Source organism: Oncorhynchus kisutch, linkage group LG13, assembly GCF_002021735.2.
Source record: "Oncorhynchus kisutch isolate 150728-3 linkage group LG13, Okis_V2, whole genome shotgun sequence".
NCBI classification, from domain to species: Eukaryota; Metazoa; Chordata; class Actinopteri; order Salmoniformes; family Salmonidae; genus Oncorhynchus; species Oncorhynchus kisutch.
This window is the reverse complement of record NC_034186.2, coordinates 6779272-6792888: the sequence shown is the minus strand read 5'-3', so window position 1 is coordinate 6792888 and position 13617 is coordinate 6779272. Positions and strand designations below refer to the sequence as shown.

Here is a 13617-nt window from a genome sequence, read left to right as displayed (position 1 = left end):
TATAATGTCCAGGGTATAACCTAGCCTAGCGGAACCAGCCTGATCACTGTGTTCACTATATAATGTCCAAGGTATAACCTAGCCTAGCGGAACCAGCCTGATCACTGTGTTCACTATATAATGTCCAGGGTATAACCAGGCCTAGCGGAACCAGCCTGATCACTGTGTTCACTATATAATGTCCAGGGTATAACCTAGCCTAGCGGAACCAGCCTGATCACTGTGTTCACTATATAATGTCCAGGGTATAACCTAGCCTAGCGGAACCAGCCTGATCACTGTGTTCACTATATAATGTCCAGGGTATAACCTAGCCTAGCGGAACCAGCCTGATCACTGTGTTCACTATATAATGTCCAGGGTATAACCTAGCCTAGCGGAACCAGCCTGATCACTGTGTTCACTATATAATGTCCAGGGTATAACCAGGCCTAGCGGAACCAGCCTGATCACTGTGTTCACTATATAATGTCCAGGGTATAACCAGGCCTAGTGGAATCAGCCTGATCACTGTGTTCACTATATAATGTCCAGGGTATACCCTAGCCTAGCGGAACCAGCCTGATCACTGGTGTTCACTATATAATGTCCAGGGTATAACCTAGCCTGGTGGAACCAGCCTGATCACTGGTGTTCACTATATAATGTCCAGGGTATACCCTAGCCTAGTGGAACCAGCCTGATCACTGTGTTCACTATATAATGTCCAGGGTATAACCTAGCCTAGTGGAACCAGCCTGATCACTGTGTTCACTATATAATGTCCAGGGTATAACCAGGCCTAGTGGAACCAGCCTGATCACTGTGTTCACTATATAATGTCCAGGGTATAACCTAGCCTAGTGGAACCAGCCTGATCACTGTGTTCACTATATAATGTCCAGGGTATAACCTAGCCTAGTGGAACCAGCCTGATCACTGTGTTCACTATATAATGTCCAGGGTATAACCTAGCCTAGTGGAACCAGCCTGATCACTGTGTTCACTATATAATGTCCAGGGTATACCCTAGCCTAGCGGAACCAGCCTGATCACTGGTGTTCACCATATAATGTCCAGGGTATAACCAGGCCTAGCGGAACCAGCCTGATCACTGTGTTCACTATATAATGTCCAGGGTATAACCAGGCCTAGCGGAACCAGCCTGATCACTGGTTTTCACCATATAATGTCCAGGGTATAACCTAGCCTGGTGGAACCAGCCTGATCACTGGTGTTCACCATATAATGTCCAGGGTATAACCAGGCCTAGCGGAACCAGCCTGATCACTGGTGTTCACCATATAATGTCCAGGGTATAACCAGGCCTAGCGGAACCAGCCTGATCACTGGTGTTCACCATATAATGTCCAGGGTATAACCAGGCCTAGTGGAACCAGCCTGATCACTGTGTTCACTATATAATGTCCAGGGTATAACCTAGCCTAGCGGAACCAGCCTGATCACTGGTGTTCACCATATAATGTCCAGGGTATAACCTAGCCTAGCGGAACCAGCCTGATCACTGTGTTCACTATATAATGTCCAGGGTATAACCAGGCCTAGTGGAACCAGCCTGATCACTGTGTTCACTATATAATGTCCAGGGTATAACCTAGCCTAGCGGAACCAGCCTGATCACTGTGTTCACTATATAATGTCCAGGGTATAACCTAGCCTGGTGGAACCAGCCTGATCACTGTGTTCACTATATAATGCCCAGGGTATAACCTAGCCTGGTGGAACCAGCCTGATCACTGTGTTCACTATATAATGTCCAGGGTATAACCAGGCCTAGTGGAACCAGCCTGATCACTGTGTTCACTATATAATGTCCAGGGTATAACCAGGCCTAGTGGAACCAGCCTGATCACTGTGTTCACTATATAATGTCCAGGGTATAACCAGGCCTAGTGGAACCAGCCTGATCACTGTGGTCACTATATAATGTCCAGGGTATAACCTAGCCTAGTGGAACCAGCCTGATCACTGTGGTCACTATATAATGTCCAGGGTATAACCTAGCCTAGTGGAACCAGCCTGATCACTGTGTTCACTATATAATGTCCAGGGTATAACCTAGCCTAGTGGAACCAGCCTGATCACTGTGTTCACTATATAATGTCCAGGGTATAACCTAGCCTAGTGGAACCAGCCTGATCACTGTGTTCACTATATAATGTCCAGGGTATAACCTAGCCTAGCGGAACCAGCCTGATCACTGGTGTTCACCATATAATGTCCAGGGTATAACCTAGCCTAGCGGAACCAGCCTGATCACAGTGTTCACTATATAATGTCCAGGGTATAACCTAGCCTAGCGGAACCAGCCTGATCACTGTGTTCACTATATAATGTCCAGGGTATAACCTAGCCTAGCGGAACCAGCCTGATCACTGTGTTCACTATATAATGTCCAGGGTATAACCTAGCCTAGCGGAACCAGCCTGATCACTGTGTTCACTATATAATGTCCAGGGTATACCCTAGCCTAGTGGAATCAGCCTGATCACTGTGTTCACTATATAATGTCCAGGGTATAACCTAGCCTGGTGGAACCAGCCTGATCACTGGTGTTCACTATATAATGTCCAGGGTATAACCAGGCCTAGTGGAACCAGCCTGATCACTGTGTTCACTATATAATGTCCAGGGTATAACCAGGCCTAGTGGAACCAGCCTGATCACTGTGTTCACTATATAATGTCCAGGGTATAACCTAGCCTAGTGGAACCAGCCTGATCACTGTGTTCACTATATAATGTCCAGGGTATAACCTAGCCTGGTGGAACCAGCCTGATCACTGTGTTCACTATATAATGTCCAGGGTATAACCAGGCCTAGTGGAACCAGCCTGATCACTGTGTTCACTATATAATGTCCAGGGTATAACCTAGCCTAGTGGAACCAGCCTGATCACTGTGTTCACTATATAATGTCCAGGGTATAACCTAGCCTGGTGGAACCAGCCTGATCACTGTGTTCACTATATAATGTCCAGGGTATAACCAGGCCTAGTGGAACCAGCCTGATCACTGTGTTCACTATATAATGTCCAGGGTATAACCAGGCCTAGTGGAACCAGCCTGATCACTGTGTTCACTATATAATGTCCAGGGTATAACCTAGCCTAGTGGAACCAGCCTGATCACTGTGTTCACTATATAATGTCCAGGGTATAACCTAGCCTGGTGGAACCAGCCTGATCACTGTGTTCACTATATAATGCCCAGGGTATAACCTAGCCTGGTGGAACCAGCCTGATCACTGTGTTCACTATATAATGTCCAGGGTATAACCAGGCCTAGTGGAACCAGCCTGATCACTGTGTTCACTATATAATGTCCAGGGTATAACCAGGCCTAGTGGAACCAGCCTGATCACTGTGTTCACTATATAATGTCCAGGGTATAACCAGGCCTAGTGGAACCAGCCTGATCACTGTGTTCACTATATAATGCCCAGGGTATAACCTAGCCTAGTGGAACCAGCCTGATCACTGTGGTCACTATATAATGTCCAGGGTATAACCTAGCCTAGTGGAACCAGCCTGATCACTGTGTTCACTATATAATGCCCAGGGTATAACCTAGCCTAGTGGAACCAGCATGATCACTGTGTTCACTATATAATGTCCAGGGTATAACCAGGCCTAGTGGAACCAGCCTGATCACTGTGTTCACTATATAATGTCCAGGGTATAACCAGGCCTAGTGGAATCAGCCTGATCACTGTGTTCACTATATAATGTCCAGGGTATAACCAGGCCTAGTGGAATCAGCCTGATCACTGTGTTCTCTATATAATGTCCAGGGTATAACCAGGCCTAGTGGAACCAGCCTGATCACTGTGTTCACTATATAATGTCCAGGGTATAACCAGGCCTAGTGGAACCAGCCTGATCACTGTGTTCACTATATAATGTCCAGGGTATAACCAGGCCTAGTGGAACCAGCCTGATCACTGTGGTCACTATATAATGTCCAGGGTATAACCAGGCCTAGTGGAACCAACCTGATCACTGTGTTCACTATATAATGTCCAGGGTATAACCAGGCCTGGTAGAACCAGCCTGATCACTGTGTTCACTATATAATGTCCAGGGTATAACCTAGCCTAGTGGAACCAGCCTGATCACTGTGTTCACTATATAATGTCCAGGGTATAACCTAGCCTAGCGGAACCAGCCTGATCACTGTGTTCACTATATAATGTCCAGGGTATAACCTAGCCTAGCGGAACCAGCCTGATCACTGGTGTTCACTATATAATGTCCAGGGTATAACCTAGCCTGGTGGAACCAGCCTGATCACTGTGTTCACCATATAATGTCCAGGGTATAACCTAGCCTAGCGGAACCAGCCTGATCACTGTGTTCACTATATAATGTCCAGGGTATAACCCAGCCTAGCGGAACCAGCCTGATCACTGTGTTCACTATATAATGTCCAGGGTATAACCAGGCCTAGCGGAACCAGCCTGATCACTGGTGTTCACCATATAATGTCCAGGGTATAACCTAGCCTGGTGGAACCAGCCTGATCACTGGTGTTCACCATATAATGTCCAGGGTATAACCAGGCCTAGCGGAACCAGCCTGATCACTGGTGTTCACCATATAATGTCCAGGGTATAACCAGGCCTAGCGGAACCAGCCTGATCACTGGTGTTCACCATATAATGTCCAGGGTATAACCAGGCCTAGTGGAACCAGCCTGATCACTGTGTTCACTATATAATGTCCAGGGTATAACCTAGCCTAGCGGAACCAGCCTGATCACTGGTGTTCACCATATAATGTCCAGGGTATAACCTAGCCTAGCGGAACCAGCCTGATCACTGTGTTCACTATATAATGTCCAGGGTATAACCTAGCCTAGCGGAACCAGCCTGATCACTGTGTTCACTATATAATGTCCAGGGTATAACCTAGCCTAGCGGAACCAGCCTGATCACTGTGTTCACTATATAATGTCCAGGGTATAACCTAGCCTAGCGGAACCAGCCTGATCACTGTGTTCACTATATAATGTCCAGGGTATAACCAGGCCTAGCGGAACCAGCCTGATCACTGTGTTCACTATATAATGTCCAGGGTATAACCAGGCCTAGTGGAATCAGCCTGATCACTGTGTTCACTATATAATGTCCAGGGTATAACCTAGCCTAGCGGAACCAGCCTGATCACTGGTGTTCACCATATAATGTCCAGGGTATAACCTAGCCTAGCGGAACCAGCCTGATCACTGTGTTCACTATATAATGTCCAGGGTATAACCTAGCCTAGCGGAACCAGCCTGATCACTGTGTTCACTATATAATGTCCAGGGTATAACCTAGCCTAGCGGAACCAGCCTGATCACTGTGTTCACTATATAATGTCCAGGGTATAACCTAGCCTAGCGGAACCAGCCTGATCACTGTGTTCACTATATAATGTCCAGGGTATAACCAGGCCTAGCGGAACCAGCCTGATCACTGTGTTCACTATATAATGTCCAGGGTATAACCAGGCCTAGTGGAATCAGCCTGATCACTGTGTTCACTATATAATGTCCAGGGTATACCCTAGCCTAGCGGAACCAGCCTGATCACTGGTGTTCACTATATAATGTCCAGGGTATAACCTAGCCTGGTGGAACCAGCCTGATCACTGGTGTTCACTATATAATGTCCAGGGTATACCCTAGCCTAGTGGAATCAGCCTGATCACTGTGTTCACTATATAATGTCCAGGGTATAACCTAGCCTGGTGGAACCAGCCTGATCACTGGTGTTCACTATATAATGTCCAGGGTATAACCAGGCCTAGTGGAATCAGCCTGATCACTGTGTTCACTATATAATGTCCAGGGTATAACCAGGTCTAGTGGAACCAGCCTGATCACTGTGTTCACTATATAATGTCCAGGGTATAACCAGGCCTAGTGGAACCAGCCTGATCACTGTGTTCACTATATAATGTCCAGGGTATAACCAGGCCTAGTGGAATCAGCCTGATCACTGTGTTCACTATATAATGTCCAGGGTATAACCAGGCCTAGTGGAATCAGCCTGATCACTGTGTTCACTATATAATGTCCAGGGTATAACCAGGCCTAGTGGAACCAGCCTGATCACTGTGTTCACTATATAATGTCCAGGGTATAACCAGGCCTAGTGGAACCAGCCTGATCACTGTGTTCACTATATAATGTCCAGGGTATAACCAGGCCTAGTGGAACCAGCCTGATCACTGTGGTCACTATATAATGTCCAGGGTATAACCAGGCCTAGTGGAACCAACCTGATCACTGTGTTCACTATATAATGTCCAGGGTATAACCAGGCCTGGTAGAACCAGCCTGATCACTGTGTTCACTATATAATGTCCAGGGTATAACCTAGCCTAGTGGAACCAGCCTGATCACTGTGTTCACTATATAATGCCCAGGGTATAACCTAGCCTAGTGGAACCAGCCTGATCACTGTGTTCACTATATAATGTCCAGGGTATAACCAGGCCTAGTGGAACCAGCTAATCATCGGTTGGTTCGACCAGGCTAATCATAACCACATAGAGAATGTAATCAGCGATCAGGTTGGTTCCAACAGGCTAATCATAACCACATAGAGAATGTAATCAGTGTGTGTGTGTGTGTGTGACCAACCAGTATCTTTGAGGGCCCAGGTGCTAATCTACACTGCTCTGCCCATCAAACGGGGCTCTGGCAAAGACCTCATCTCCAGCCTCACCTCTTGCCTGCTTTCCAACGGTCGTCAATGGGGAGAACAGAATTAGGTCAATTTAGTCTGACCGGTTTAAACTTCAACATATTATATGTTTGTGTGTGTGTCATATCACCTATCCCTAACTGCCATTGGTAATAGAATAGTGACTCTGTGTGTTCACTGATGCATGAGATGCAGCGAGCCCTGGCCCTCAACACGTCCCCTCAACACGTCCCCCTCCAACACGTCCCCCTCCAACACACCCACAGTGAGGTGATTTCTAATAACACAGCCCAGTAACAGCAACACCCTTTTCATTCTGTGTGTCACTGATGAACTCTGCCTACTGTATTTCTACAGATGGACTGGAGATGCTTTTGCCAGACGACAGCTTCAGTCGTTTGATGGGGAGACCATAAGTGACCTGTTCAATCTCCAACGTAGGATATGTCATATCTGAAACACAAACTGGTAATAACTGCCATTGGTGATAGAACAGTGACTGTGTGTGTGTGTTAACAGAAACATGTATGGAGCCAGGACATAGAGACTTGCAAGATGATGTGATGAAGTCCAGACAGATGGGCTTGATACTGATGTCTCTGAATGGACAGAGACCTGGCACTCTGACAGACAGGCTTGATACTGATGTCTCTGAATGGACAGAGACCTGGCACTCTGACAGACAGGCTTGATACTGATGTCTCTGAATGGACAGAGACCTGGCACTCCGACAGACAGGCTTGATACTGATGTCTCTGAATGGACAGAGACCTGGCACTCTGACAGACAGGCTGCATTCATTGTAGCTGGGGATTTTAACAAGGCTAATCTGAAAACAAGACTCCCTAAATTTTATCAGCATATCGATTGCGCAACCAGGGGTGGAAAGACCTTGGATCATTGTTACTCTAACTTCCTGATTACCAACAACGACGAGACGGCCTACAGGGAGGAGGTGAGGGTCCTCGGAGTGTGGTGTCAGGAAAATAACCTCACACTCAACGTCAACAAAACTAAGGAGATGATTGTGGACTTCAGGAAACAGCAGAGGGAACACCCCCCTATCCACATCGATGGAACAGTAGTGGAGAGGGTAGCAAGTTTTAAGTTCCTCGGCATACACATCACAGACAAACTGAATTGGTCCACTCACACAGACAGCATCGTGAAGAAGGCGCAGCAGCGCCTCTTCAACCTCAGGAGGCTGAAGAAATTTGGCTTGTCACCAAAAGCACTCACAAACTTCTACAGATGCACAATCGAGAGCATCCTGTCGGGCTGTATCACCGCCTGGTACGGCAACTGCTCCGCCCTCAACCGTAAGGCTCTCCAGAGGGTAGTGAGGTCTGCACAACGCATCACCGGGGGCAAACTACCTGCCCTCCAGGACACCTACACCACCCGATGTTACAGGAAGGCCATAAAGATCATCAAGGACATCAACCACCCGAGCCACTGCCTGTTCACCCCGCTATCATCCAGAAGGCGAGGTCAGTACAGGTGCATCAAAGCTGGGACCGAGAGACTGAAAAACAGCTTCTATCTCAAGGCCATCAGACTGTTAAACAGCCATCACTAACATTGAGTGGCTGCTGCCAACACACTGACACTGACTCAACTCCAGCCACTTTAATAATGGGAATTGATAGGAATACGTATATACTGTACTCTATATCATCGACTGCATCCTTATGTAATACATGTATCACTAGCCACTTTAACTATGCCACTTTGTTTACATACTCATCTCATATGTATATACTGTACTCTATACCATCTACTGTATCTTGCCTATGCTGCTCTGTACCATCACTCATTCATATATCCTTATGTACATATTCTTTATCCCCTTACACTGTGTATAAGACAGTAGTTTTGGAATTGTTAGTTAGATTACTTGTTGGTTATTACTGCATTGTCGGAACTAGAAGCACAAGCATTTCGCTACACTCGCTTTAACATCTGCTAACCATGTGGATGTGACAAATAACATTTGATTTGATTTGATTTTGATACTGATGTCTCTGAATGGAGAGAGACCTGGCACTCTGACAGACAGGCCTGATACTGATGTCTCTGAATGGAGAGAGACCTGGCACTCTGACAGACAGGCTTGATACTGTGGTCTCTGAATGGAGAGAGACCTGGCACTCTGACAGACAGGCTTGATACTGTGGTCTCTGAATGGAGAGAGACCTGGCACTCTGACAGACAGGCCTGATACTGATGTCTCTGAATGGAGAGAGACCTGGCACTCTGACAGACAGGCTTGATACTGTGGTCTCTGAATGGAGAGAGACCTAGCACTCTGACAGACAGGTTTGATACTGATGTCTCTGAATGGACAGAGACCTGGCACTCTGCATTAAAAATGTTAGTAGACACTTACTTGGATTGTCTTTTTTTTATTACTGAAATGAATGGTATCAGTCAATATCGGGAGGGAGAAACGCTGTGCATTCTGCACCAGGATCAGGGAACTCCTGTTTGTGGTACATGGCGTTGTGCCTGGATACATCCGTTAGCCGTGGTATATTGGCCATATATCACAAACCCCCGAGGTGCCTTATTGCTGTTATAAACTGGTTACCAACGTAATTAGAACAGTAAAAATAAGTTGTCATACGCGTGGTATACGGTCTGATATACCACGGCTGTCAGCCAATCAGCATTCAGGGCTCGAACAACCCAGTTTATAATTGCTATTATAAAAACGGGTTACAAAGATAATTAGAACAGTAAAAATATAATGATTTGTCATACCCGTGGTATAGTGTCGGCTTTCAGCCAATCAGCATTCAGTTCTCCAACCACCCAGTTTATAATATGTATTATAGTGTAGTGAGTGCAGTTGTAGACTCACCTATAGGTGGCGCTGGCTGTATGCTGACAGGGGCAGGTTTGACCACAGCAGGGTGAGGCACCAGGGTGGTCTGCAGGGGCTGGATGATGATGGTCTGGAGAGGGCCCGCGGCATGCTGGGGTACAGCCGTTACAACTGGTCTGGGCTGGATGGACACCTTAGGGGTGAGCTGGATAGGCCTCTTCACTGTGAGACGGATCATAATTCATAACTGTTTCAAATTTTTTTTTTTACGGAGCCTTCTTCCCCCTCCAGATGCTATTGTATGTATCATTAAAAAAAATATTTGGTCCATTGAAAGCAGGGCGAATGGACTTGAACCAATAAACATCTGTTGTTTGGTTATACTAATTTCTGGCTTGAGTCATCATACTTTTTCCGATCCATTAAAACTAACAAAGTCAATCAACAACATATTTCCAAATCAGAAACAGACTGATGAGGGAGAGTGATACAGTATTTTCACTGAAAGCCAATGTAACTACAGGAAGAAATGGCAGCCTGATATGAAAGAAGAGGAGGAGGATGATGATGATGGAGAGGTGTATATCTGACCTCGCGTGGCCTGATTGGTCCTCTTGGGGGCCCTCTTGGCCAGGGGGGGCTCTGAGAAGCCACTGGACTCGGAGCAGACAGAGACGGCAGGAGAGGGCTGAGGAGATTGGGATAGATCCTCCTGTAGGGGGCAGCAGAGAGACGAGCCATCAATGTTTCACTGCTGTGTGAGGTTTTACAATACCTCCAGAAGGTCCAGTGTTCCCCTATATGCATTTACACGCAGCTGTTATATACCACAGCGCACCACCACGGCTAAAATACTAAATATTTTTGTGTTATAATGGCGATTGTATAGATGTATGGCCAAGGAAGGTATTCACCACTGCACACAATGTATACAGACTCTCTTTTTTCTACTGTGTTATTGACTTGTTAATTGTTTACTCCATGTGTAACTCTGTGTTGTTGTCTGTTCACACTGCTATGCTTTATCTTGGCCAGGTCGCAGTTGTAAATGAGAACTTGTTCTCAACTAGCCTACCTGGTTAAATAAAGGTGTTCTCAACTAGCCTACCTGGTTAAATAAAGGTGTTCTCAACTAGCCTACCTGGTTAAATAAAGGTGTTCTCAACTAGCCTACCTGGTTAAATAAAGGTGTTCTCAACTAGCCTACCTGGTTAAATAAAGGTGTTCTCAACTAGCCTACCTGGTTAAATAAAGGTGTTCTCAACTAGCCTACCTGGTTAAATAAAGGTGTTCTCAACTAGCCTACCTGGTTAAATAAAGGTGTTCTCAACTAGCCTACCTGGTTAAATAAAGGTGAAATCAATAAATAAAAATCTTGCTAAAAGGAACTACAAAGTTCTTGAAGACTTGATGCCTTTGGCGACATCCAAAATATCTTTGAGGTGTAGTGCACAAATGTCCTTGATCATAATGGCAGGAGATATAAACATGTGCAGTGTAGGGTCACAAGATCTAACCCTAGTCCTCTTTCTGACATGCTGTGAAAACAACTGCCTGCTACATTATGTTAATATGGCCAGAGTTGTCATCACCTCATTTTAACGAGGGGGCGGGGCCACACCTCTGGCAGATGGTGGATAATTAGTCTGACAAGGTGCTTCAGACCTTCCTTAATGAGGTGCTCAAGTGTGTGTGTGTGTGTGTGTGTGGATTGCGAAAGCAGATGGCAGAGGTAGCAACGTGTGTAATGGTACCATGTGGGGCGAAAACACACAAACTAACACAGATGGGCCTAGACACACACTGGAAATACTCCCAGCCATAGAAAATAGGCAGATCAAACACATAAATGAAAAATGACCTACAGTGAAACACACTGGAGAGAGACAGGGGACTTACTTGTATGGAGTAAGGTGACAGGGCCTCTCGGGATGCAGGCGAGGTGACAGAGCTCATGGTATGGGCAGGAGAGAGAGAGTCCACACTCAGACCCCCATCTGCAGACAAGGAACACAGAGCTCATGGTATGGGCAGGAAGGAGAGAGTCCACACTCAAATTTACACGAGAGAAATACTGGTACTGACATGTTTAAACTATTTTTGTCCAATACCACCTTATACCATAGACCTGATTAGACCGGTATTAGACACACCTGTGTAGGTGCTGCCTGTGTCAGTGCTCCAGGGAGGCAGGTCGATGTCAAAGTCGAGGTCTGGGGCATCGCCGGCCTAGAGGGTTAAACAGAGCAGACACACAATCGCTGTACTTCTCATTATGATGGTTCACTGTGGATCTGGTCTGTTATGATTTTCTAAAGTGGAACTGACAGTGTTTTAGCAACATGAAATCTTGTCAAAAAAAATCTGTTCATATACAACCTCAGGGAAGAATATGACGCTTTTTTTTTTTTTTACATTTTATGACAAGGGAGCATTTAGATATGGTCATTCACAGAATGTTTGGAAATGATGTATACTAAAGGCATTTGTGAAAATTCTATAGCAATATATAGTGGGGAAGTGGCCGTGCGTTGGTACAATTAAGACACTGCAGTAAATAAAACCTAATGAAAAACATCTGTCTCGACCTTTGTGCCATAGCCAATCAGAGCTACAGTAGGCCTGTATGCAAATAATCCATTTGCCACACGGGCCTGCCATCATTTACTATAAACACTAAAAGGGCTGGGAGATATATCTTTCTCGGGAGGGGAGTCAGCCAATCACCCACTCGTCCAATGACAACACCCTCCCAGCAGCTAGCTAGCTAACATTACGCTCAGTTTTTTAAAGCTTGGTAAATAAATGGATAACCTATTAGCCATGGTACGACTGACCTGTGATCATTGCCATTGCTAGTTTTGATTGTATTGGCATTCCCAGCTTTTGTTACATTCATCTGTTTTTACCCCAAAAATATTGAGTCTTTGAAACTGAAACAGTGCATTCCTAAATGGCTGGAGGAACCAAACAATGTTAACAGGCCAGCTGTGATTTACAACCTGACAGCAATATTTGTGGGACATCCAAAACATTTATTGGTGAATGATATGAATCATGCATTGAACTACATCCCATCTATTCTGCCAACAATGCCTTACTCTACATCATGGAAATTATAATCAAATAGAACCTATAGGTTTTGTAGCAGAAACTGGGAATTTGATATTTTTTTTAACTGATATTATGATTATCTGTTTGATATCTGCAAAGTAGTTAAAACACTTGTCAGTTCCACTTTAAGGGACTGTGTTGCCTAGAGTGTGTCTGTGTTGCCTAGAGTGTGTCTGTGTTGCCTAGAGTGTGTCTGTGTTGCCTAGAGTGTGTCTGTGTTGCCTAGAGTGTGTCTGTGTTGCCTAGAGTGTGTCTGTGTTGCCTAGAGTGTGTCTGTGTTGCCTAGAGTGTGTCTGTGTTGCCTAGAGTGTGTCTGTGTTGCCTAGAGTGTGTCTGTGTTGCCTAGAGTGTGTGTGTTGCCTAAGAGTGTCTCTGTGTTGCCTAAGAGTGTCTCTGTGTTGCCTAAGAGTGTGTCTGTGTTGCCTAGAGTGTGTCTGTGTTGCCTAGAGTGTGTCTGTGTTGCCTAGAGTGTGTCTGTGTTGCCTAGAGTGTGTCTGTGTTGCCTAGAGTGTGTCTGTGTTGCCTAGAGTGTGTCTGTGTTGCCTAGAGTGTGTCTGTGTTGCCTAGAGTGTGTCTGTGTTGCCTAGAGTGTGTCTGTGTTGCCTAGAGTGTGTCTGTGTTGCCTAGAGTGTGTCTGTGTTGCCTAGAGTGTGTCTGTGTTGCCTAGAGTGTGTCTGTGTTGCCTAGAGTGTGTCTGTGTTGCCTAGAGTGTGTCTGTGTTGCCTAGAGTGTGTCTGTGTTGCCTAGAGTGTGTCTGTGTTGCCTAGAGTGTGTCTGTGTTGCCTAGAGTGTGTCTGTGTTGCCTAGAGTGTGTCTGTGTTGCCTAGAGTGTGTCTGTGTTGCCTAGAGTGTGTCTGTGTTGCCTAGAGTGTCTCTGTGTTGCCTAAGAGTGTGTCTGTGTTGCCTAAGAGTGTGTCTGTGTTGCCTAGAGTGTGTCTGTGTTGCCTAGAGTGTGTCTGTGTTGCCTAGAGTGTGTCTGTGTT

At 45.8% G+C, this 13617-nt stretch overlaps 1 protein-coding gene across 1 annotated transcript in view; it reads right to left on the bottom strand.

Annotated features, from left to right (window-relative positions):
* The window catches only part of atf6 (activating transcription factor 6), a 151555-nt gene that overhangs the window by 121578 nt on the left and 16360 nt on the right, over positions 1–13617 (bottom strand). Inside the window, exons 3-6 of the mRNA XM_031785467.1 lie at positions 11674–11749; positions 11420–11517; positions 10112–10232; positions 9557–9742 (exon numbers count right to left, since the gene is read on the bottom strand). Coding sequence (XP_031641327.1) covers positions 9557–9742; positions 10112–10232; positions 11420–11517; positions 11674–11749 — 481 coding nt within the window. The remainder of the gene's footprint in view (positions 1–9556; positions 9743–10111; positions 10233–11419; positions 11518–11673; positions 11750–13617) is intronic.